Genomic DNA, 27,827 nt, shown 5'->3' with positions numbered 1-27,827 from the left:
AAAAAAAACAAACTACACCCTGTTAAACTGGAAGGGCTTTAGCACAGAAAAGACCACAGCAGATTGGCGTCTCTGTAGAAGTGTCAAATTTAATGCTGCCTTGTGTGGGTCGTTACGTTACAGTATTCACTCTCGGCCTCCTTGCAGTGCAACAGATGTGACAATGAGCGTATGAAATACAGCTCTCGGCTTTTGACTGAGGCGGTGGCCCCTGACCTTTAGGCGCGCCTCATGAACCTATTACAGCGTTCCATAATATGAGAGCGCGTGAAGAGACGACAGCGGTGAACGGAACACACAGCTGCAATACACCATTTCCATCCACTCCCGGCTCGCATATTATTAGCATTACAGATATTTTAAAACCATGTACCGCATATGTTTCAGAATAACACTGATGTCTGACAACATATTGGGTTGGTGCATAATGTCGTAATGTTCTTCCATAAGTTTAATAAACACAATAGATCTCGTAACAGAGACTACAGTCATCATAATATATTCTGCATCACTGCTTACAATAGTCTGCCACCGCTGTGGCACCTTTTCGATTCTGCGAATGTAGAAACCACGTCGTTCTGAGACGAAGAATTCGTCGAGCCACATTCGGAGCGCATTTTCATCCGGAAAGGACGTTCACTGAAGGTTGATCGACAGAATGCGGAAAAGGTGAAAATCTGAGGTCGCAAAATCAGGTGAATAAGGCGAGTGCGGAATTATCTCCCAACATTACTCCTGTACAATGTTTTTTATCAGTCTAGCAGAAAGCGGGCGGGCTTTATCTAGAATAGTATCACTTCACGCAGTCTCCCTGGTCGTTGTTTTTGGACTGCCTCTGGAAGACGTCTTAGTTGTTGGTAATAAAAGTCTACATTGGTGGCTAAACCTCGCGGAAGCAGTTCGTAGTACACCGCACTGTCGCCGTTCCACCAAGTACATAACATTATCTATTATGAATGCACGCAGGTCTTTGTGCGAAGAGTTTTTGCGTTCCGTTCTTTTCCTTATGTTAGCATAAAGACACCATTTATCGTCACCAGTAACAATAAGGATAGGAATGGTCGGTGTTATTCGCGTTCCAACTGATGACGAGCAAGAGAGATGCACATACGATCATCGCCGATTTTTATGATTTTGGCTTAGGGCATTCGGTGCCCGTACACCAGATTTTGGGATCTTCTCCACTGCGTGCAAATGTCGCACGATGTTGGAACGATCACGGTTCATCATATCTGCTAGTTTTTAAGTACGCTCACGTGGATCACTGTGGATTAATGCGTTTAAACGATTTTCCTCAAATCCTGAAGGTCTTCCTGAACGTGATTGGTTGCTGATTTCAAAACGATCCTTCTTAAAACGAGAAAAACATTTTCTTGCCGTGCTCTGTCCAGTGGCATCATCCCAGACACGACGCAAATATTTGTGACTGCCACTGCTGCCATCACCCTCCTATTCGACTCAAACGAAAGAATATGTCAGAAACGTTCCGATTTCCGTTTGGCAGTCCATTTTATAGCGTCCACGGTACAACTATACAACTATAAAACAGTGTCCTGCATAAGGCAGAATTCCTCTGCAGTTTTCCATAGCAATCATGAAAAATAAGAAGAACTGCAACATTCAAAGGTTGTTCACATCAATATAGAGAGGTGGCGACCAAGCCAATGTCGTGTTTAAGCTTTTGCTCTGGAGATTGTGACTCAGTCTTGATCCGATGGTTGAGAATTTCTGGTGTACGAATGGTTTTAGCTGTAAATGAGAAAAATGTAGCTCTATATTTTCCGCGGCAGGCCCGCAATATTTCGAGATACACAGTGTCAATAGTTTGCTGAGAATATAAAATTCCAGGCACTACCTCTAACCATAGACAAGCCACACTATTACCATTCAGTGTACAATATATTACCCTCTAGTAGCGCTTAATACGAATGCTGAATATTGTCACTATATTTTGTGTGTTCTAAGCATGAGTTACTACTTGGGTAAAATAAGAATGTCATCTTTGTTTGTCCTTCGATGACACATGTCACCTAAGTATCTGAAGGAAGACTATGTGGCATTAACTACGTGAGAAATATTGGGTAGGTTCAGTCTCTCATCGTAGGAGATTTTCTTCCTTACAAGGATAGTGTACGAACTTCCCCTCTCTGATTTCATTCATATTGACAGGTTGTTTATGACACGTCAAAAGACTGCAACAGATGTAAACAGGAACACGCAACTCTCAGCAGTTTTCAAGAAAATCTAGTTGGAAACTTTTAGGCGTTCTTATAGTTACACTTTGTACGGTCGCTAGTATTCAAGGAGCCCACAGGCGAGCGAGTAAGCTCCTAGTTCCATAGGCGAGAGGCGTCTAGTAGTTCATTTTCATTCCCAAGTATTGCTAACAAGAGATTTATTATGACAGCAAGTTGTCAGTATCTAATATATCATTCATTATTTTCGAATCTTTATCCTGAAAAACACCGAGCGTGTTTGCGCAATGGTTAAAGCACACTGGACTCGCATTCGGGAGGACGACGGTTCGAATCAGCGTCCGGCCATCGTGATTTAGGTTTTCCGTGATTTTCCTAAATCGCTTCAGACAAATGCCTGGATGATTCGTTTGAAAGGGCACGCCCGACTTCCTTCCCCATCCTTCCCTAATCCGATGGGACCGATGACCTCGTTGTTTGGTCCCCTCTCCAAAATCAACCATCCACCCCAGAAAAACTGAATGTTTTCTAAAATTTTGGATGAAGGTTCCCATCATAGCCGTATTCGGATACCATTAATGTGTTGTGTGTTGCAAAATTATTGTTTTCTATATTTATAGGGTCACTGTCCTAATTTTTGCAATACCCTATAGGTTACGCATTATCCTTGTGTCACATACGAATGCAATATTATAAATACAGTAACTATACTGATTTGATTGAAGTGTTTCGTGTGCCCTTTTTCTATCTCCAGTCTTCTACGAAATTCTGTTCTCCTTTTTTCAGGATAGATATTATGAAAATTATAAACGAATCATTAAATACTGTTCGCACATTCATAACAAATCTGTTGTAAGAATTACGTGAAAAAAAATGTATCAGCAAAGTGATGCGATCCAAAGACTTCTTGCTTATGAAACTAAGCGCTTATTCACTTTTTATTTATTTTTTATTATTTATTTATTTATTTTCACTCAGCTGCCGCCTCTGAATACTGGCGACCATACCAATTATGAGTGCGCCTACAATTTTAAACTCGAATTCCTCGAAAACGCTTGAGAGTTGCATCTTTCTGATGACATTTGTTGAAGTCTTAGTCGTGCCCTATACATCCGTCAATGTGAATGAAATCGGTGAGGGGAAGTGCGTACGGTTCGCCTGGTAGTACACTGCGGCCCTTTCTTTATTATATATGTGCTTTGCGTCTGACGTGCATTTTCTTTTCGTGTAAATGACAATAATGTGTGTATATAAAGTACTGTGTTGTTTCCACAATGTTGATGACAACGAGCACCACCTAAAAATCGCTCCAAATGGACTCACGAGCTTTAACGTGCCACCAGATGGACGACACACCATCAACACTGTCGAATGAAAGACTGTGGAGATGTGTGATCTAAACGACGCCATTAGCGCAGAGGCTGGTGACCAGACGCTCTCCTTACCTGCCAAATTCTTCCACTACAAGGAGCCAGACCTCCTACTTTTCAAGCAGTGTACATTGCAATTTGGCATTCTTTGCGTCTAGATGATTTCTAAACGTTCCGATGGCTACTACGGGGACCAATGCAAGGAATAGCGAGTGTATAGTCGTGCCGTTCAGCTGGCCGTAAGCCGTGGAGCAGTTGGTAAACACGGATGTATAACCGTCAAAGCACGCGCGCCTCCAGCGCCCCAGGCGGCCACATCGGCAGGTGCTCCGTGCCAAGTGGTTACGTCACCGCGCGGCGCGCTGGCACTTGCTGCCGCTGCGGCGCCAAGCCGCTGACCAGCCCGCCTCCTGGGCTGCCTTCAAACACTGCCCTCCTCCCACTGTATTCACCACTTGCAGGAAAGCTCACTGCCAGCTGCGTACTTTCCAGTGCCTGCAACTGCACTCGAAAGCGCTACAAGTTCTGCAAAACAGATCGCTATAACTTGGCAAAATGGAGCTCTTCGTCAGTAGAAAATCACCGTTCTTATTGCAATATTTATACCTGTTGGGGCATCGTCAGATACCTAACAGTTCTCTGCTGTACAGACTGGGTGTTTTGAACTGCAGATGATGTATTTATCAACTTTTTTGTTTTGCAGTATTGCTTGAACATCGAACAAACAAAATCAGTTTACGTGGCTATTTGCGTAACTCGTTACACCCCGAGTAACATCCTTTATTTTACTTTGATTCGCGGGGGAGGCTGTGTCATCCACTCTTCAGACGAGGAGTACCTAACTTTCGCCGGCCGATGTGGCCGTGTGGTTCTAGGCGCTACAGTCTGGAACCGCGTGACCGCTACGGTCGCAGGTTCGAATCCTGCTTCGGGCATGGATGTGTGTGATGTCCTTAGGTTAGTTAGGTTTAAGTAGTTGTAAGTCCTAGGGGGCTGATGACCTCAGAAGTTAAGTCCCATAGTGCTCAGAACCATTTGAACCATTTTCTTCCCTCCTCAACGTTTATTTCTGAACTGTGCACGACAGCGACCATGCACTACTGGTGGAAAAACCGCCACAATTTCTTGTTAACCAGTGGTCATCATATTTTCGTCTTGCGATGTTGCTTATTAGCTTGTAGATCCAACTGGGATTACACCAAATGGAAAGCTGGATGAACTGTCACTATTCGTTGAGATTGCACATAGCAGCTAATATTTGCTTTTAACTATCGAAGTCTGGTGTTGGCGACCACGCAATATTGACTGGCTGCCGTGTCGTCCTCTGCCAATGGCGTCCTGGATAAGCGTGTGATCAGCACACAGCATTTGCAAACTTTGTCGGCTATCCGACCTTCCGATCGCCAACATCTCACTCACGCAGCTTGCCAGTTGACCTTATGATCTTAAACGCGCACTCTCCCAGTCCTGCCACCGATGGCAAATCCATGGCAGTATCGGGAACTGAAGCCGGGCCATCCGCAGCGCAATCTGACGCACTGACCGCCCACCGACGAAGGCGGGCCTTATCTGTGCTTTACAGCAGACAACTAAAAGCGCCTAATCGCAGGAGTCGAAGTGCAGATGCATCACGCACGATCAGAAAGTAATGTAGGCGGTAGCTCCTTTACGGAAACCGTTTAGAACTCCGTTCGACGAACGCTCTTCATTAGAATCTTTGTCATGGCACCCATATAATCATTATTTTCAAATACTAAATTTAAGTACCCCTACTGCCATTCCTTGCACCGAAGTACAAAGTAACATACGGCGAATGATGATTGCACGTCTTCTGGAAGGTCGAATGTTTATTCACTGAGTGCCTGCGACATCTGAGAACGGAGGCTATGGTGATGTTTCGCGTGACATACACTATGTGATGAAAACCATCCGGACACTACATTGTGCTGCCACCTATTGCCAGTGACTTCAGTAGACATTAGACACCGTGAGAGAGCAGAATGGGGCGCTCCGCGGAACTCACGGACTTCGAACGTGGTCAGGTGATTGGGTGTCACTTGTGTCATACGTCTATACGCGAGATTTCCACACCGCTGAACATTCCTAGATCCACTGTTTCTGGTGTAGTGAAATGGAAACGTGAAGGGACACGTACAGCAGAAAAGAGTACAGGCCGACCTCGTCTGCTGACTGACAGAGACCGCCGACAGTTGAAGAGGATCGCAATGTGTAATTGCCAGCCATCTATTCAATCACACAGGAGAACCAAACTGCAACAGAATCCACTGCAAGTACTATGACAGTTTGGCGGGAGGTGAGAAAACTTGTATTTCATGGTCGAGCGGCTGCTTATAAGCCACACGTCACGCCGGTAAATGCCAAACGACGTCTCGCTTGGTGTAAGGAGCGTAAACATTGGACGATTGAACAGTGGAAAAACGTTGTGTGGAGTGATGAATCACGGTACACAGTGTGGCAATCCGATGGCAGGGTGTGGATATGGCGAATGCCCAGTGAACATCTGCCAGTGCGTGTAGTGCCAACAGCAAAATTCGGAGGCAGCGGTGTTATGGTGTGGTCGTTTTTTCATGGAGGGGGCGCGCACCCCTTGTTGTTTTGCGTGGCACTATCACAGCACACGCCTAAATTGATGTTTTAAGCATCTTCTTGCTTCCCACTGTTTAAGAGCAAGTATGGCGAATGCATTTTTCAACACGATCGGGTACCTGTTCATAATACACGGCCTATGGCGGAGTGGTTACACGATACTAACATCCCTGTAATGGATTGGCCCGCACAGAGTCCTGACCAGAATCTTATAGAACACCTTTGGGATGTTTGGAACGCCGACTTCGTGCCAGGCCTCACCGACCGACATCGATTCCTCTCCTCAATGCAGCAGTCCGTGAAGAATGGGCTGCCATTCCCCAAGAAACCTTCCACCACCTGACTGAACGTATGCCTGCCAGAGTGGAAGCTGTCATCAAGGCTAAGGGTGGGCGAACACCATATTGAATTCCGCATTACCGATGGAGGGCGCCACGAACTTGTAAGCCATTTTCAGCCAGGTGTCGGGATACTTTTGAGGACATAGTGTTTTCGGCTACCATACATGGAATCATTAAACAGGAAGACGGTGTGCATATGTACATCCAAGCGCATGTGTAATTCTGCGCCAACAAAGACGGCACGAAATCTACACTAGCCACGCAAGAATTAGGAATAGATCGTACTCAAAGCATAATTCTATAACATAGGCACCCCGTACCATTACCAGGGCTTTCCTTTCGCTTCCACTCGCAAACAGAGCGAGGAAAAGACGACTGTCTATAAGCCTCCGTATGAGCCTTACTTTCTCTTTTCCGTCCTTTTGAAAAATGTATGTTGGAGGCAATAGAATCGTCCTGCAGTCAGCTTCAAATGGAAGTTCTCTGAATTTTCGCTGTTTGTTCCTCGAAAAGAACGTCGCCTGCCCTCCAGGGATTCCCATTTCAGTTCTCGAACCATCTCCGTAATACTTGCGTATTGTTGGAACTTATCGATAACGAATCTAGCAGTTCGCCTCGAATTGGTTCGAGGTCTGGCCGGCCTCTGTTGCCGAGCGGTTCTAGGCGCTTCAGTCCGGAACCGCGCTACGGTCGCAGGTTCGAATCCTGCGTCGGGCATGGATGCTTGTGATGTTCTTAGGTTAGTTAGGTTTAAGTAGTTCTAAGTTCTAGGGGACTGATGTCCTCAGATGTCACGTACCATAGTGCTCAGAGCCATTTGAACCATTTTTAGCTTTGATGTCATCCTTTAATCCGATTTGGTGTGGATCCCGAACAGTCGAACAGCACTCAAATGTGCTAGTGAACCACACTTTCCTAAAATTCTCCCAATAAACCGAAGTCCAACATTCGCCATCCCCACAACAATCCTTACATGCTCGTTCCATTTCATATCGCTTTACTATATTAAAACGACGTGACCGTGTCATGCAGCACTCCACTAATGCTGCATTGGAACGTTAAGGATTTGTATTTATATGTACAGCGCTTTTTTTACTTCGTTATATGACATAATTACTGTCCCCAAATAATAACTCACAGAAACATCTAATAGTTTCAGTTTTCCAACCCCGCCACGCAATAGCTGAAAACGGAGAGGAACTGGCGATACCATCACAAGTAGTTCGCTTGCCCGCAAGTAGCGTCACCCACTTCAGGCTATACGTACATAACGTTTTCACTCGAAAGGACCGTAATTCGTCCGTGTGTCCGTTTTAGGATCTCTGTAGGTACAGTGGGCACTTTGTGAGAACGCAGAAACATGTTACACAGTGCAGCGTCTCTACTGCTACATCGTTTCGAAGAGAAATAAAAAAAAATCGACGTTTAAGTCACCTCGCTCCGAGTAGAACGTATCTGGGTTACTGAAAGCTAATCAACACTACGTTGTCACTCTTCCTGTTGTCGCCCTCGTACCGTTTCTATTGGGTTTGTCGATGCTCTTGTATATCTTCAATGTCACACAGCTTTTATTCTCTTCTTTTATATTTGTATCAGACAGTTTCTTTCTCTGTAACTATCTCCTGTAGCCACTTAGATTTTTCTTTTTAAATTTCAATTATGTTAACAATTGTTGCTAATATCTCAGCTTGTTACTTACAGAGAGTGTTGACGGAGGAAATGAGACAATTAGCTCCAATGTTGACGTCCTTTATTTGGTTCAAATGGCTCTGAGCACTATGGGACTTAACATCTGAGGTCATTAGTCCCCTAGAACTTAGAATTCTTAAACCTAAGTAACCTAAGGACATCACAAACATCTATGCCCGAGGCAGGATTCAAACCTGCGACCGTAGCGGTCGCCCGGTTCCAGACTGAAGCGCCTAGAACCGGTCGGCCACAACGGCCAGCACGTCGTTTATTTGACTGCTGACCCAACCACATTAATTATGTGTTTTCGTAATTTACTACGACCATGTCAAGGTAGTTCTGCGATTATTATTCAGTCTGATATGGTTCTTTAAGTCCGACACTGGTCCTACTTTTTTTTTCATCGTCGACTTTGCTGTCCTGCTCCCGGAGCTAGACACCACCACCTTAAAACAAGCAGTGGACGAGTGTTGTTATCGTGCCCACCTTTATCTGAGACGTTGTTGTACTGGGACTACTCCATGCATAAACAGGTACGTCTCGGAACCGCCATGCAGCCGATGTCCTTCGATTTCGGTGTCACTGGAACGGCCACCCTCACGTTTTACCGTTTAGCTCCGCTTTATTCTTTGCACAAATGACAAAAAATTATAGGCAAGTCGCAGATACAGTCAGAACGACGATCGGTTTGAGAGGAAGTCCATGTACCACCTGGCCCAGGAAAGGGCGTGACGTTCCATGAGCCAGTAATCAGACTACGCCCTCACCAATCCCCCTCCCCAGCCCATCGCTCGGCTTCTGGTAAGGCAGCTGGCAGCCAGTGGCGGTCAGTACGGGGCAACTGGGTCAGCAGCGCGCAGGCGCGCATCTGGCGGCCTTGACCCAGTTCCTCCCCCTCTGCCACCTACCCACAGGCACCGCCAGTGATCACACCTAGGAACGCATTGCATGCTGCGACTTGTACTTACCCGTGCTCCAGTTGCCATCTATAACAGAGGTCGCTGATACCTTTCCGTAGTTTCTTAATGGCATCTCGTTACAACCTCTTCAACGAAAATGACTACTTGTGTAAATAACAGCAAATCTACATCTGTGCGGCCGGACGAGGGTCTGAAGCAGACTCGCTGTGATGCGAGTCCGGAGGGACCATCAATCGGCTGCGTCTTGGTAAAATAGCCCTTCCTAAGCGGATAATTTTAAGACAGCGCTATTATTTTATATAACACAGCGGATATACTCAGGTAACGAGGGGCCCAGAAAAACTGACCTTTCGGTAAATAATATTATAGAAATCCAAACACCTACATTCTGCGATGGTCTGCATGGTACAATGATTACGACGGACACAGTCTTGCCATTGCTCAGTCAATAAGCATGTGTTTTCCCACTTTAACTTTGATACTGAGCAACACTGTCCACGAGCAGTAGCTTTAACAAACGTAAGGAATCTCTTTGTCAGACGAACAATTTCAGGCAGAGATTCTCACAATCTGGAGAATCAAAATTACTTTCGCTACAAAGATAACATGTTTTCCTGCATTCCACAATGATAAAATGGTTACAGGCAAATATGACTGACGATCGTACTTACTGGAGTTGAAATCTGCTGACGATTTCTGGAAGGATACCTGTGGTATCGATAGCTACGATGCCTCGGCGTAGGTACAAATTCTTAGGTTGGCACTACGACACCGACGACAGCGCCTTCTAGCCGGCGCTGTGCAGCTCCACGAGCGCCGCTCCAGATTCTGCCCATTTGATCCCGAGGAGACAACCTACCAACATTGTTCATAGTGGGCGAGCCACTACAGAGTTTGCCTCTGTAGCTTGTTAGCCTTCATACAACCGGCTTCGCCCCTACGTTCATCTCAGCCAAAGTTAGGTGACAGTTTAAGTATTCAAGTTAATATTGTTGTGATACAGTAGAACCATTTTAACCTATTCGCAGTAACGAGTTTTACCTCACCTGCTCCTACTCGCTTCCTATATTCGGCCTACCCTTCAGTTTTACGGGAGCAGAACCACGCGCCGCCTTCCAGGAGGGATACAAAAGTACCAATTATACAGTGTGGTTAGAAACAGTCTGCAAAGCTTGTAAGGGTGTTGCAGAAATCGTTGCGCTGAGAAATAACTGTTAAGAAAAAAATTAGATAAGAGACGGTGTCGTCAGATAAGTTCTTCGTTTGGTTTCCTAAAACCGAACAGGAGAGCGATAAAAATTTGACCTGGGACGGTAGTAAGGATAAATGGCTCTGAGCACTATGGAACTTAACATCTGAGGTCATCAGTCCCCTAGAACTTAGAACTACTTAAACCTAACTAACTTAAGGACAACACATACCTCCATGCCCAAGGCAGGATTCGAACCTGCGACCGTAGCGGTCGCGCGGTTCCAGACTGAAGCGCCTAGAACCGCTCGGCCACACAAGCCGGCCCGGTAGTAAGCATAGAACCCGAGCCAAAGGCTGAGCAGTATCTTGCGCTGTCATCTATCTTATGAGAAAAACTGCACTGATTGTATCTGGCGGGCTCTTGAATTTGCGCGCACCCGCACGACTAACTTCAAGGCTAATTAACTCGGAAACGGCGCAACACATCAAATTTTTTTGCTTAACAATTATTTCTCAGGCTGTTTCTGACCATCCTATACATAATGAAGTCCTCCTACAATTTACCAGCACAAAATACAGCACAGAACACTAACCTGTAGGATTCGTCAAATGCGAAGCTTTTTTACAAATGAAAAAAAAAAAAAACCGAGATGCAGTAATAAGTTGCCGGACTTTTACATGGGAAATTGTACGCGAGATGGAAAACCTAGATCGGAGGAACCCCGCGAAAGGCTGCTATCAGCTTAGGTCAGCGGGCTGCTGCCCTCTGCAGCCATGACTCGCGAAATTTTCGCAGCTCTGTATTTCTCATCTGCTTCTGACATCATCTCTGTGGCGGCAGTCGCACTCAGTTAGGGGGCGGTAGTGACCGCGTTTCGTCATTATTGCTGGTGGCACTGCCTGCACTCTCCGGCTCGAGGTCCACCTTCTGCACGACAGCAGCTGAAAATTGAGTCACTGAAAATCGAGTCACTCGTATCGGATCAAATGGCAACGATACTGTTATCATGCTCTGTAACTCAGCTAGCTCATCTTTCCAAATTACAAATATGTATCTCTAAGTGGCAAATTTAACCATTCTCGATGATTACTTTTGATCTGAACAACATCCACCTGTTCCTCCAAATTTCCCCTAGCGTTATTCTGAGTTCCCCACGCACTGTCGAGGGCATTCTATATAAGCAAAAGTGCGACAGCTGTGAGCCTGTTGGCTCGACACTGCACGTTATTGAGATGAAATGTTATGCCTGCACGCCTTTGTAATCCTCCAGAGAATCCTGATATTAGGGAATGAAAAGACATATGGGCTACCTGCAAATGCCTTGTAACGGTTGTATGTCTTCCTCTCAGTTTCGTGCTCTGAGCTATATGCCTTGCCTAGGAACGGAAACCCAGTCCGTTGAAAGTAAAGCGTCAAGTCCCCGTTGACAACCATGGTACCGCCTGGCATACGTTTTGTGGATCAGCCTTCCCGTGTTACAACTGTTGCTGATTCCCAGTATTAGTTCACGAGAATCCTTTAGACTCCAGCAACAGTTTACTGCAATGTTTGTAAATTATGGGTTGCCTTGTTATCTATCGAAAATAAGGGAGACTTCGAAGAAATTCTGGATGACGTAACGGTTTACTTCAATAGACATAAAACATAGCAGCGACCAAAATGCATAGGAAAATACAGACTTCCTTAATGTGTAAAGTGAGCCACATTCAAACAGCGCTCCATTGGTATCAGTCAGTGAGATGGGAACTACTATTTCTGCTTTTGGAGTACACTATGTGAATGGCACTTTGGGTATTTTTGACGTTGGATATTTTTGACCTAGAGAAGAGTATTTGAAATGTACTGCAATAGATAGTTGTTAAAAATTAAGTGGGCAGGTAAAGGAAGATGGTTCAAATGGCTTTGAGCAGTATGAGAACTGCTGAGGTCATCAGTCCCCTAGAACTTAGAACTACTTAAACCTAAGTAACCTAAGGACATCACACACATCCATGCTCGAGGCAGGATTCGAACCTGCGACAGTAGCGGTCCTGCGGTTCCAGACTGTAGCGCCTAGAACCGCTCGGCCACTTCCGCCGGCAGGTAAAGGAAGAAATCAAGATTTACTGTAATGGACAAGCAAGGAAAGAAGTCTATGGAAGACCCTTATCAGAAGAAGAGATGAACTGATGGGACATCAGAGGAAAACGGGGAGGCAGAGACGAAAAGGATAGTGGAAATATGATGCCACTGTCGACTGATAACTGGCGAGGAGACCAAAGCATCAACTTCTCAACCACTGACTGGACAGCAGGTATGGAATACCCTAAAGACGTGTACTATGCTGTATCTAAAAGGAGTTTCCGATCTCGGCACTAGTCTGAAATTAGTCGTGTGTCAACGCAAGCATGTAGGATGAGACCTTTCAACGATGGCTGGAGAGACGCTTTCTGATTGTTGTTGGCGTAAACCTACAACCACTGTACGCTTCGTTCGACGGTAGTAAATAAGACGCTCGTTAACTTTTAGGTCGACGACTGCTTGAATTTATTTGTAGGGAGCCTCTTTTCCATTTGCACTTTTGTTTTTTGTCCAGCACACCAATTTCCAGCAACATACCGGTCACACTGCAGCACAGGTGGTCACGTGATGGCAAGACGTGGGCGCACGCAGGCCTGTGCGGCCGCCCTCGGCCTTCGCACGCACGCGAGCCACAGAGTCGTTGCCCGCGATGAGCCGCCGCGCCTCGACGATAAACTCACCTCAGCCGCACCACAAACGCGCCCAGTTGTCCGAGTCCACAAGTATACCAGCCGCAAATCAAATACACATGCAAGGCAGAAGCGCCGACGCCATGCTTTGTCTGCAAGCACTCACATCTCTTCCTGTCAGTTACTCTCTTTTTCGTAATTTGTGTATATTTCAGTCGGAAATGATTCGAGATGTTTTACATTCCTGTGATATTTTCCCTAATGAGGTAGCAGCCTAAGAAATATCTCAGTAAGCTAAACACAATGTGCCCCTTCGTACCTCAACGGTCAACGAGTCTCTCACGTGGAGCACCTGGGTTCGATCCCGGTACTGTCAATGATTTTTCCTTGTGAGAGCACTGGACGTGTTTCACACAGTTTCATGAGGTCAACAGACCGGCTTTTTCGAGGAAAAGTAGCGGCTTCGTTTGCGAAGACTGACATCAGCATTAATGGCAGCAGTGTGTTAATGGTATGCCTCTTCTACCATTCAGTTACCTGTTTGCCGGAGGCCGAAGTACTAATTTATTCACTAGTGTCTTGGACGTTTTCGGTGGATTTTGCAATTAACCAACTTCCACTCAAATGAAGCATCGTCAAATCAAGCATTTTCTTTAAAAAGTCAGTGTCAAGTCGTCACGACTAGAAGATGCTGGTTTTGATTTTTCATTATAGTCGAATCCGGTAACTGTCAAATCCACCAAATACAATCAAGATTTTTGTGAATAAAAGTGTGTTTCGAACAGATCGCGTGCTCCAGTTTGACAATATCAAATTTCAGGCGCCGATGTAGCGGGCAGCCGTCAACATCTTTTGGCTGGCTGGGTTGATGGCCGAATTACGTAATGGTGTTCTCGACAGAAGAGCGTCCGAAAAAAATTTAAGTTTGAAACAAAATTGTTTTTAACACACATGTTTCTTCAGACAGCGTTGAACACTGCTGTGATACCTATCTGTATCTACCATTCATTCCAAACCTGTCATAAACAGCCAACTTCGGAATGCAGGTTTGAGTAAAACCATGGAGATTGCTTAAACAACTCTCTAGCTCACGAGATGACTGGTGCGCACCGAACACGAAAGCAAATTCTGACAATATTGGCAGTGGTTACCAATGACCGATGGGGCACTTCGAGCCAATTTACTATATATCTGAAAACCATTCAGCGCTACTGCACAGTACCAAAACTGGAATATGGGAGAAACTTCTCAAACAGTTCTGCCGAGAGCTCTCGAAACATCTATCCAATGGAATCTACAATACATGCTCGCTTAGATATACAGTTTCATAGAGGTATCTACACACATATTAAGCACAATCACAATCTTGTGTGTACAGAGTACAGCCACAAATGTAATTGGGCATTGCTCTTATTACCAGATTATATGAACTATATCGTTCTTTGCAACTATAACTGGAAAAGATTGCTCACGCTATCCCAGTAAGTCTCATCTGTTGTATGAGATCTTTGAGGTCGACTGAAGCAGCTGCGCCAGTTTATGAATTTCAGTAGAATCGACTTTGCCGTTCTTCGCACTTTATGTTCTCTACCCAGCTGCAGCATCTCTTGCGCAGGACATAAATATTTTTATTATTTCATTCCACCTGATAAACTGGCAATTGGCAATATTGATTTTGTGAGCACCAAGATAAATAATTTTGTCCAACCATTTGCTGCTATAAAGAGAGTAGCCCCAAATCGATAACATTTCACAGATGACACCAAGTTTAATTCAGCCAACTTCCTTGTGCAATTTGGCTTCCTATTTTTGCTTATCATTCACTTCCGTTTGAGGCTTATTATTAATTTCCCACTTATTGTTCAGGTATGTTAAATCTGTTTGATCCGGATTTTTGTATCTTTTTATTACTTTTGTCCAGTAGGCGATGTACGTTAGATTGCCTGCTTAAAATACACCGAAACAAGAGTGTTGGGGGGCACGACACAAGCGCGGAGACAGTAGAGGTGTAACTAGACGGGTGCCGAGGTCTGCAATGCAGACTGCGTGCACGTCCCGGAGCACGCCCGTCCGTGTGTTTTGTCTACGTAGGCGCTCGCTGGCGAAGTCGTGGAACGTGCAACGTCGATACCCCGAAGTCGAGAACTCACTGTAGCTCTCTTTCGGGAATGTAGCACCGTGAGACGGAGGCAATTCCAATATTCCACTACCCGCCATTCGCTTTCCGGTGAAGCTGGGAATGATTATTGCGTGCGGCACCAAGAAATTGTAAATGCGCGATAATAAAGAGCTTCCTTGATCGGTGGGCAGTTTACAACGCCAGCACGCTAATTATTTATTTGTAATTCCTTCGGCGATGGACAAGAATTATATCTGCGCCAAGAGCTCGTAGAGTAGTCTGACCACCGTGGTATGTTCCAACGAAGGTTCAGGTGGTCGGTAGAATGTCGAGGTCGCTAAATCCTAAATCTTCATCATTGTAACGGGGAGGTATAGTAGCTGAAATTGATTCTTGAATTAATTATTGCATTGTGGAAATCCTTGTTTTGTAATCTACCCCTGGAAGATCACTAAATGGGAAAGGGTGTGTAGTGCAGTTGAGAAGGGTAATTATGCAACGAGCACCTGTCGGGTGTATTATTTCTTTACTATTTTGTGAACTTTCGGATCCGTATCAGGAAGGTAACGAAAGGCAAGAGTAACTTTAGTGAAGAATAAGGCATGGTGTTGCACAGTGACTGCCGCGTGCTGGAGGCAAGAGAAACAGTTATACTGTCTTGTTAGAACCGCACATCCTGTACATAGCCAAAGCGTAAGACGTAGGGACATGTCAGTAAACAATAGGAAATCTGAATGCAGATAATGAAAAATATTCCGAAGTATACTAGATGATTTTGAGTCATATAAATGCCGCTTCTTTCTGATTACAGTATTGTGTTTGTTATTAGTTATGTCCAGTACGAAGGGTTTGATGAATCGTAGCCTGCGACTGTTATCGTAAACGACACAAAAATCCCACGTATTTGGAAGTATCCTATTGACTCGACGACTGGTTGGAAGACAGTAAATACTTGCTACTCACTGTTCTTACTTCGATGCGTGAAAAAAGGGCAGTCTCTATGCTACAGGCCAAGATATCGTAAAAACAATTAGAGAACATGTATACTCGTAGTAGTAGCTCATCTTCTCCGTAAGTTGAAATTCCGGGTATGCAGATGAAAGGTACGCATGTCAGACTGAAAAACTGAGTAAGAAACCAATTTGCCCTTCGTATTATTAACGAGTGTTTCAACCCTAAAGACGCGTCCATCGCTTCTTTCATCTACATCCATACTCCGCAAGCCACCTGACGGTGTGTGGCGGAGGGTACTTTGAGTACCTCTATTGTTTCTCCCTTCTATTCCAGTCTCGCATTGTTCGTGGAAAGAAGGATTGTCGGTATGCCTCTGTGTGGGCTCTAATCTCTCTGATTTTATCCTCATGGTCTCTTCGCGAGATATACGTAGGAGGGAGCAATATAGTGCTTGACTCCTCGGTGAAGGTATGTTCTCGAAACTTCAACAAAAGCCCGTACCGAGCTACTAAGCGTCTCTCCTGCAGAGTCTTCCACTAGAGTTTATCTATCATCTCCGTAACGCTTTCGCGATTACTAAATGATCCTGTAACGAAGCGCGCTGCTCTCCGTTGGATCTTCTCTATCTCTTCTATCAACCCTATTTGGCACGGATCCCACACTGCTGAGCAGTATTCAAGCAGTGGGCGAACAAGCGTACTGTAACCTACTTCCTTTGTTTTCGGATTGCATTTCCTTAGGATTCTTCCAATGAATCTCAGTCTGGCATCTGCTTTACCGACGGTCAACTTTATGTGATCATTCCATTTTAAATCACTCCTAATGCGTACTCCCAGATAATTTATGGAATTAACTGCTTCCAGTTGCTGACCTGCTATATTGTAGTTAAATGATAAGGGATCTTTCTTTCTCTGTATTCGCAGCACATTACACTTGTCTACATTGAGATTCAATTGCCATTCCCTGCACCATGCGTTAATTCGCTGCAGATCCTCCTGCATTTCAGTACAATTTTCCAATGTTACAACCTCTCGATATACCACAGCATCATCCGCAAAAAGCCTCAGTGAACTTCCGATGTCATGCACAAGGTCATTTATGTATACTGAGAATAGCAACGGTCCTACGACACTCCCCTGCGGCACACCTGAAATCACTCTTACTTCGGAAGACTTCTCTCCATTGAGAATGACATGCTGCGTTCTGTTATCTAGGAACTCTTCAATCCAATCACACAATTCTTTTAAGCGTTCTCCACATCAGAAGCACTTAAGTTTGTACTCGGACTTCAGTACTGGTGCCAACAATGCTCTCAGGAAGGCGACCTTGCGCCCCGCTGGGTTGCGCCACGGCAGAGCCGGGAGGTGGCGTAACGCCCTCAGGATGTGGCCGCTGCCCCTCCCGACACGACCTCGTTCAATCCAGCCGCTCGTCTGTCAGGACCGGCCAGCAATCGCCATCCACCAGCGCCGCTTAGAACGCTCCAACAATTTTCGGAGAGGCTAATTTACTGATACTGTAAACCTGACCATCTTCCGGCAATCAGGAATTTCACTGAGGGTGCAGTTGGCATTGTCAAAAGAAACAAGAAGAGAAAAAATGCTTCAACTTCACATGGTGATATGAGTACTGAATCATTAAATAAATTATGCTTTCTGTTACATCAGTAGTTCTCAAAACAGGTAACAACAGTTAAGGGATCTCTCGTGTCCGCCACTCTTATCTATCCTGCTATAAAGATACCGCAGTTTATAAAAGGATTATACATGTGTTCGTAATTTTCCACTCTCTTTATTTCAACCATTTCGTTCTGTTGCGCAAGTTCCATTTCGTAACTCAGCTAGAGGGGGAATCTTCGTATTCATTAAGCGAAGTTGTGTGCTGTTCTATTAATTCAGAGCTTACACTACTCCACTAATTACTGGGAGCAGTCGGCACTAAATGTTTTATATTACTCTGATTTATAGATTACGTTCTTTGACTTTTCGAGTGGTTAAATGAGCTCATTGAGACCATCATCAATAGATGTTATTTCGTTTACGCTTGTCGTGCTACTGTCTACGAATTCTGTTGACCAACACGTGCGTATTCTCACCGGACATATACTGCACATCATTTCACGAGTATTCCAGTATTCCCATTCCGCTTGTACTATAACATCAAACAGAAATAATTACAGAGACTTTCCGTGTAACATAATGCCAAGAAATTATTTCTGGCAATCTAGTTAAAGTCTCCGAGAATTCCTTCTCTGTCACATTATTTTCGACAGCAATCATACACATAAAAAAACACCTGTTTATTAGGCAAGTAGCGGCGCTTGCGCAGAACGCAATCGATATTTCTCAGTTCGACATACCCGCGACCTCTAGCGGCTGTTCTCGGCGTGAGGGCGTCAGCAAGGTGCTTCACGGCATAAACCGAACGCCAGTCGGTGAAATGTGCGTATTCGCAATGCAACGAAAAGACGATACTCTGAGCTGAGAACTGAAAATGCTGTCGTGAGCGATTATATGGGGAAGAAAAACAGTTTAATTCCGCTTTCTCTTGGCAAAGTCGCAAAAATTGCGGTACTTTACTTTTTGAAACAGTGTACCTGATGTTAGTGGGAACACATCTCGCAGGCGCACCTTCGTCTTGAAGCTGCTAGTTCTGTAAGACATTTACTGTGATAAAAAAAAGTGCCTACTATGCCATATCGTCTAAGAGACTACTGAGATGTTACACTCACGAAAACAAACTTTTTGCCCATCGCACGACACACTGAACTTACCGCCTTTCACGTCAGTAGTTTTACGTAAAAGTGTTCACAGGCATACTTAATAATGCAATGAAATTTTGAACTTTTACCACAGTGCTGTAAATCTTCTCGACTTCGAAAAGAAGACAATCAAAGCTTCCAGCCTGAAGCTGGGGATGTTGAACGTAGTTTGCTCCTCAGCTGGCTCTGATACAGCAGGAAACGCTGAGCTGCCGACTTCTTGCCTATGTTCTACTACACATCGCAGAATCTAACCTCAAAATAACGTCGCTACACAGAAAAGCATTATCTCATATTTAGCTCTACATTCGAAGCTATTCTGGACTGCAACACAAAGCGTCTAGAGCAGGGAGGGAACAAATACGCATCGGAACACTTTTTACTGCTGGCATCCAACTTGCAGTTCTGCAGGATGTCCGACGATCACACAGGCCTTGCTCCTAGGCAGCTATGGCGACTAACCTTATCGGCAGGCATGTTGCTGTTGTTTGTCCCAGGCGCTGGGCACAGGCACTATCGTAAGAACTTTACTCCTTCTGCGTCCCGAGGTGTCTGTCCGATGTTCTCTGGCTGCACTCACTAAACTGTACCGCCCTGCTCCCAGGCGAGAACTGAGACCCTGCGACAAGTCCACTTTATTGAGCGGGAGCTATCCGACGTTGACGTCACACTGCGTCACGGCAATGGCCGCCGCTATTCGGCTGTCGCCGGAAGCATTCGGGTGTTCTCGGTAGCCCCGATTCGGCGGCGGTCTTTCGCGCTGGAGCTTCCTGCAGATAGCGCAGCAGCCACACGTTTATCTGTAAGCTCACTGCAATTCTGCACGGATGTCTGATGTATCGGCTTGACACCGTGCCTTTTTTCCCGCTCTAGTGTCTTCTGCCTGCTTTCTGCTTTCGTTTATCTGCTTCTTGCCTAAACGTGTGCGTGAAGCTGAAAACCTTTAATGAATGTGAATCTTACCGCTTCAGCGTGGAATTTCGTTCAGTTCTACACCTCCCGTTCGAAGAGTATTGTAAAGCGCCCAGTACTCAAACTAAGACGAAATGCTGGACGTGGAGGATTACGCGGTTCATGGATGGAAATCTGGCCAGATAACATTGCAACATACATTTCACACTAAGTCTTTTACCGTCGTGTTCGTCTGATATGGATCGTGTGCAAATACTTCAGCGTATTGTGTTAAAATTTCTTCATTTTAATTGTACCTTATCAGTAAGGTAATTTGTATCGCTTTCCTGTTCCATTTTCGTATTTCACACCGTCAGCCGTTGCAATTCAGCACCAGCAGCAACGAATCTACGGTATTTCCGAGCCGGGGCAAGAACATGATAGTGGCGCCCCCTCCCCCTCCAGAGTTTGAAATAAAACGTTAGAAAATTAAAAAAAAATCTATTTTTCAAAAATATGTTCATTTTGTAGTGCACTTCTCTCTGAAGAGTTTGGTACCGGTATTTAAAACGAATATGTTCGAGGAAAAGTTCGATATGTTATTTGGTGTTAAGTGTGCCAAAGTGCAGCGCCACTCATCTTCATATAGCATTCTTATAGCACACTCACTGTACTTCGTTATGTGGAACTCAAATGTGTATATTCTGTAATGAAAGCCATCAAGCCTCTTCTGCTTCCAATCAGCCGGTTTGACATCTTACCCCCTCTTTAAAAAAAAAAAAAAAAGCTCGCAATTAGTACTGGGTGGGTTTATTTATGACCGGGAGAATAAGAACTCTTTCCCTCTTTGTCCTTTTTTCAGTTCCAAATATAGACACATAACTTGCACTTTTTTCTCTCGAATCTTGCTACAGCTTTACATGGAGTGCTTTCCTTTCTGCGAAAGAATCTATTATTTCATCAAAGTTTGTCAAACGTTTTGCTAAATGAAAAATCAAAATGTCGTTGTCTAATACTGAAAAAGCTGTTAATACGCATAGTGCCCAAGATTGGTGAGGTTTCTCGATATGATTACGTCTATTTTCCTATTGTCTGCTAGATAAAACGAAATAGATCTATCTAATATTGCAGAAGTTTTAATACACGCCAAATAAGAGAGACTGTTTTGGCAGATACGATCGTTTTTATGTACCTGATTTACGCAGTACCAATATCAAATAAGCAAAAAGTTGTATGTTAGGAACTAGTCTCACATTTCATTCATATGCTCCAGTTTCCCAAGCATGAGATCGAAAAGTAATAGTAGTACGAAATTTTTCTATAAACTTGGAATCGTCAAATTCTTCCATATGTTTTGTGTGATGTCCCCGTTTCTTCTCCTTCCTCGCTCTAACAAACAATCTTGTCATCACTAATTCTGTAAGTATTCCCGACACTGTGAAAATTTGTTTTCCGGTTAACTTCACTAACCCAGCCAGAATCACAGGTTCAGTTATTACGCGTTTATTCTCCGGTTAGGCGTTATTACGTGTTCGTACAAAGCGTTTCTCGCGCTATCCCGAGAATAGAATTAAGTGGCTGCCAAACGGAGAATTTTTTAATCTCTAGAAGCGACGGGGATTCCCCTCGCAGAGACATCACGTACGTCGAACATCCCTCTCGAGTTAAATAATTCGTTTGAAAATCCTGGTACAGGACCTATCTGTAACTAGCCTTGTGGCGAAATCCCTCCAGAAAAGAGCAAACATAAAACTTCAAATTACGGAGGAGCCTCTTAGATAATTTAGTTATAGCATTACTTATTCTCAAGTAGAAATTTCACTCGCCGTGGGAATGCTGAACATAGGTACTTCCAAGCTGTTCGCATACTGGTGCGAGGAGTGATATTAGATGCCAGTAGCGCGCTAGGAAAAAAAAAAAAAAGAACCACTCGAGGTCAACCACAAACGAGTGTCTCGCGTGCTGCTTCCTCCTCTCGTTCCAGGAACCAGTCGATCCATTCTCCAGACATCGCACAGTCTCTTGCAGAGTGACAAGACACTGCGCATTCTAGTAACAGAGAACATCATTCGCTGTCGTCGTCATAATTTAGTTGTGTAACGTGGGTTTTGCTTCCACACAAAGGAGGGAATAATCGACCGTTGTTCACGAAACAAAGACGGCGCCGCTTAACTTCGTCTTGAGGACGAAGGATTCCGCTGTAGAGCGTATGTCTCTGTCATTGACAATGAGATGTCGTTTTCAATAGAACGTGAATGGTAGGCGCTGTGCTTTAAACTGCTTTAGTGACATGGATGATAGTTATCTGAATGTCCCACAGCACATATTCAGAACAAACTTATTGAGGTGGAATGCTTCGTTTTGAGGTAATTACAAAAATTTGGTAAAATGTTATGTATCTCTACCCGCACATACTTTCCTCTAATCAGTTAGTTATGTTACAGAAGGACAAGGAAAAGCAGCTGTAATCCGCCTCCCTTAAAATGAGAGTAATAATCGATCACAAATTCCAGTAAACGTAGTGATACATACAACGCTTACAGTTATATTTAGTAGATATTTCCACATTATCTACCTGTACAGTGTTTTCCGTCGACAGCTTGAGTCTGGATTAAGGCAGTTGCATATGAATGACTCAGCACACATCGTACCTACCTGATTACCTTGATCTAGTAACGATTTTAAACAGATCCTTTCCTCACGCTAGGTGCTACGCCTTCCTGTCCACTTAATGGCTGGAATCATACCTTCAGTTTCTTCATTTACATCTTCATCCTCTTTTCAGTTCCAAGTATAGACAAATAACTTGTTATCAGCTCACGCATTTTTAATGTCGGTGTTCCTCAGAAATCCAGGATCTTTTTAATTATGCTGTTGTGCAGGCAATTTCATGTACATACAACTATAACAGAGGATATATCAAGATATGGGAGCTAACAAGTCCTTGATTTCGTTGGACATGTCAACTGGCAACTCAGCGGCGTATGAAGGTAGACTAACGTATCAACGTAGTTATCGCATCAATGGAACGATTTTATTTCTCGTAAACACAAAATATTTCTGCAGATAGAAATTAGGGAGTACTATGCTGCACAGAATAGTGTATCAATATAGCGATCGCGTGGTCAGATTATTTACCTATGAGATTACCAGAAATAAGGTCAGGAAGTGCACAGTTCGTGGTCAGTACTACCTTGGAACTAAATATCCATTTACTGACGTCTCTGCACTGGAAATAACATTACAGGTGTTCTCCTGGATGTACTAACTCATTAAAACGAGCCGGTCGGAGTGGCCGAGCGGTTCTAGGGGCTACAGTCTGGCACCGCGCGACCGCTACGGTCGCAGGTTCGAATCCTGCCTCGGCCATGGATGTGTGTGATGTCCTTAGGTTAGTTAGGTTTAATTAGTTCAAAGTTCTAGGCGACTGATGACCTCAGAAGTTAAGTCGCATAGTGCTCAGAGCCATTTGAACCATTTGATTAAAACGATATTGTCGTTGCAGCTGCGAAGCACTATTTTTACGACTTACAGAAATATGGTCTGGCTTTGACCTCACGAATCTTGTATGAGGCGGAAAATCTCGTGACTTTAGCTCGAGGTAATCAAGACTTTCTACAGACACATTACAGTTTAGCTTGCTCAGTATTTCCAGTAGGAAACGTAGTCGACGAGATATCGCGCGCGTTGTCGTTCTCCGTGGACTTTCAGTGCCTTCCTTTAATCTGATGTTCTACGGATACTGAGCTCTCACGCGAAGTTTCATAACATATGAGGCAACATTGTACGGTCTGTCCCTTCCGCACACGATTCGTGAGTTTCTTCAGTGTACAGAAAGAGTCCTCTTGGTAAGCCCAGTGGTAATGCTATGTTGCAGAGATTGAATCCCTTAGAGGCCAACCCGGATACAAGCTCGTGTACCAGAAGTACGAAATAAGAATACCTTCTGATGTATCAAATGGAATGAAATTATGTCTACCTAGAATCAGAGGCCCTGATCTATGTTCGCAGGCAAAGAGAGAATCGAAGTTAAATGGACGATTGGCACTTCTATGAGTGACAAAAAGTGGGAAAGAAAATGAAGTATAAATCTGCAGTTGAAGCCTAAGAGTTGATGAAAAGAGAGAGAGAGAGAGAGAGAGAGAGAGAGAGAGAGAGAGAGAGGAAGAGTGTGTGTGTGTGTGTGTGTGTGTGTGTGTGTGTGTGTGTGTGTGTGTGTGAGAGAGAGAGAGAGAGAGAGAGAGAGAGAGAAAGCAGACTAGAAAACATTGAGCTTTTTGTCAATTCGATGACGTAGTTATCACAATATCTTCCGCGATACTCACAGACGGCTGTTCTTTATCTCCCGTTCTGTTTGGTAGAGAATAGTTGATGACTACAAACGAGATTAACATGAGACTCATGATTATGTCTGTGGAAATTTGTGCAAACGCATGTCACATGCTTTCGGACGTCCTTGCCGTGCTAAAGAGATTTTAGCAACTGCGATGGTACAATAGTACTGTGAGGCAGTAAGCAAGATATAATAAACTAGCTATCCGTCAAACAATCTCTCTTCCTTGCGAGATCAATGTGCAGAGCAACGACACATGGTTGTCACATAAGCATGTGGAGTTACAGAGGCAGGTTGCTAACATTTGAGATGGACTTTAGGAAACGAGTATTGGTTCACGTCAGGAACGATAGAATGAGAAAAATATTGCAACTTGGTAGTGAGATCCCCCTTTTATCAAATAAACTAATCGATCGTTATAACGTGAAAAGTAATCACAGCGTTGGACACCGTCCAGAGGAGCATTATGGACGAACTACTGCAAAAAAGCTGATTGGTTTGACGTTTGTGAAAGGGGAAGCAAAGCCGAGGAAACTCAGATAGTCCGAGTGTGAAGTGAGGAGGCGAAGCTACCGAAAAGCATCTGACTGATGGTGGCACGAAACTTCTTGCTAATGTTAGTCCTTGAAAAGGAAGAGTGTATATTAAAAACGTCATTCCACAAAACTTACCACCAACATCTTTCACTGAAATGGACAGAATTATGAAAATTCTAAAAAAAAAAGTTCATGTGGTGTTTATGGAGTTTCAAACAGAATTCTGAAAAGTTATTCCAACTTAATAAGTAATGCCCTTGATGATATGTGCTTTGCGTCACTGGCATCAGGAGTTTTTCCAGGCAGTTTAAAATATGCAAATGTTAAACATCTTTATAAGAAAGATAATAAGGCAGACTTAAACAGTTATTGTCAAATTTCCTTATTGACATCCTTTTCCAAAATATTCGAAAAAGTAATATACTCAAGAGTAGTCTCATACTTAAGTGGAAACAATTTACTTAGCACGTCACAGTTTGAATTCCAGAAGTGTTGCTGTTATACTGTTTATAGTTTCACTCACCAAGCATTAAATAATAAAATATAGCCAGCTGGTGTTTTTTGTGATCTTTCTAGGGCGTTTGATTGTGTAAATGATGTTACTCTCTTATAAAACCTAAAATTTTATGTAATTAATGGTTTCATACACAGTTGGTTTGAATCATACTTAACAAACAGAATGCTGAATGCTGAATGATTCAGACAATGTTGGAAAGGTAGAAAATCTTAGTGACTGGGGAGACATCACAAACGGAGTCTCAAAGGGTTCAATTTTGAATCCACTCCTGTTCTTTGTATATGTCAATGACCTTTACGTTACGTAACATTCAACAGGCAAGTGGTACTTCTGCAGACAATATAACTATGAAATAAATACCATTAGAGAGAAATAAAAAAAAGAAGAGGGCAGATGATATTTTCCAAAGGACAATAAAGTGATTCTCAGAATTATGGACTCTCACTAAATTTTGAAAAAAACCCACACTGTTTTCAGTTTTGTACAATACATAGAGTCATACCAACACTGCGTAGTACATGGTTCAAATGGCTCTAAGCACTATGGAACTTAACATCTGAGGGCATCAGTCCCCTAGACTTAGAACTACTTAAACCTAACCTAAGGACATCACACACATCCATGCCCGAAGCAGAATTAGAACCTTCAACCGTAGCAGCAGTGCAATTCCGTACTGAAGCGCCTAGACCCGCTCGGCCACTGCGGCCGGCTGTAGCACATGAGCAGGGATCAGTAAACAGGGAAGAATGCCCCAAATTTTTGGGTGTACATATTGATGAAAACTTAAATTGGAAGAAGCATATTACAGAGCCTCTCAAACAATTAAGTTCAGCTGATCTTGGATAAAAACGAATCAAAATCAACCTCCTGACATATTTGCATATATCCCGTCAATAATGTCTTGTGGTATGATTATCTGGGGTAACTCATCAGTTATAAAGAAAATACTGGTTGCAAAAAAGCGATCAGTAAGAATATTATGTGGTGTTCACTCACGGGCATCACTGGTACCTCTCCAAGGAGCGAGGCATTTAACTGCGCTGTCACAATACATGTATTCGCTAATGAAATTCGTCATAAATAATTGATCACAATTTGAGAAGAACAGTGATGTCCATACCTACAACACTAGGGCGATAAATGTCGTTTGTCACCCTTTATTAAAACTGTCAATGGCTCAGAAAGGAGTTCGATAAGCAGAAAAAATGATTTTTCCTCATTTTCCCAATAACATAAAAAGTCTGACAGGTAGCGAAAAAAGTTTTAAATCTAGCTTAAAATTATTTCTCCTGGTCAACTCCTATTTCATTGCCGAATTTCAAAAAATGTTCAAATGTGTGCGAATTCTTATGGGACTTAACTGCTAAGGTCATCAGTCCCTAAGCTTACACAGTACTTAACCTAAATTATCCTAAGGACAAACACACACACCCATGCCCGAGGGAGGACTCGAACCTCCGCCGGGACCAGCCGCACATTGCCGAATTTCTAATTAAAAATCGTTATACAGTAAAAGAACCTGTTTTTAAGTATAGTTGCAGGAGTAAGACTAAAAAAATAATGCGTTCATTATTATTAACATTAGTCATGCATACATAGCCTGTAAACTGACTCGTTCCTCATCATTTCGATAAAAAATGTCGTTCCAAATGAACTATGAAACATGTAATTAACTAATACACTTTTTTCTCAACGATGGATGACTTTGCGCAAAACTTGGTTATAGAAGTTTGCGTTTTGGCTCTTCATGAAACGTCCCATTTCGAGAAACACGTCGTGGTCGTTCTGGAAATGCCTGCCACGCAATAGGTGCACTATCAGGAGAATGCGGGGTTGAGGAAAAATGGGATAGCCCAAAGGAGCGCATAGCCTTGTCAGAAGATTTCGGAAGCGTGTTCCTGTGACAGTTTCCCCCAACAAGCACAATCTCTTAACACCACACGCCGTGGCGACCACTAAGAACGTGGAGCACCACCTTGACCACTGCCGTCCTGGTGCGCATTGAAATTCCATTGCTGCAGTACCTCAGCACACCGCTAAAGGAATCAAAGCAAAATGGCGCAGCCCATTGATAACGTGATACTGCCCTAACTGATTTTCGATATTTGCTGCAACAACCCATGCTGAGATGGTGGAAATGTACGACAGCAGCGCACCATCATAAGCCACAACGCTCAGGTGGCGCAGACGCTTACAGTGTGGTCTAAATGACGAAGAACGAATTGGCAGACCTTCTCTCCTTGAAGAACCGGCAATCGCGAGAGAAGTGGAACCCTATTAATCTAAGACCAGCGTATCGCAATCGAGTCGATAGTGGTAAAAGAGGAAATCGGTGGTGGATCAGTTCTGAACACTTGCACATTTGAACATTGCGTAGGTCGTCACCCACTGGTTTCCGCGACCATTCGCACCAATTCCAAAAGACCGCCGATTGAGGCAACAGCGGAAATGTTCCAGATGTGTCAGGCCAATCCAAATGACTTCCTTAGCTACCTAACACCATGGACAAGTGCTGCGTGTATCACTGTAACCTTGAGAGAAGGGAGGACAGCAAGCCGTGTGAACTGTGGATTCACCACATCCGAAAAAGGCAAAAACACACCCATCACTGAGAAAGCGTTTGCTGGTGTGGTGCTAATGCATTATGCTCGTTAGGGGCAAACCTTCACAACTTCATACTATCGAAAAATCCTGAGTAGGTTACGGGGTCTG

At 43.9% G+C, this 27,827-nt stretch overlaps 1 protein-coding gene across 8 annotated transcripts in view; it reads right to left on the bottom strand.

Moving 5' to 3' along the window:
• LOC124608920 (sodium/potassium-transporting ATPase subunit alpha) overlaps positions 1-27,827 on the bottom strand; it is a 634,604-nt gene that overhangs the window by 173,370 nt on the left and 433,407 nt on the right. For 3 of the 8 annotated variants that reach the window (XM_047140030.1, XM_047140028.1, XM_047140029.1), the window contains exon 1: positions 19,301-19,473. The exons of 1 other annotated variant lie outside the window; for it this stretch is intronic. In XM_047140030.1, the coding sequence (XP_046995986.1) occupies positions 19,301-19,315 (15 nt within the window). In that variant the 5' untranslated portion in view covers positions 19,316-19,473. Of the gene's footprint in view, positions 1-19,300; positions 19,475-27,827 lie in introns of those variants that run through there. 4 more of the 8 variants (XM_047140026.1, XM_047140032.1, XM_047140033.1 and 1 more) reach the window with 3 other exon arrangements.

Source organism: Schistocerca americana, chromosome 1 (genome assembly GCF_021461395.2).
Source record: "Schistocerca americana isolate TAMUIC-IGC-003095 chromosome 1, iqSchAmer2.1, whole genome shotgun sequence".
NCBI lineage: Eukaryota > Metazoa > Arthropoda > Insecta > Orthoptera > Acrididae > Schistocerca > Schistocerca americana.
This window is presented reverse-complemented; position numbering and strand designations above follow the sequence as displayed.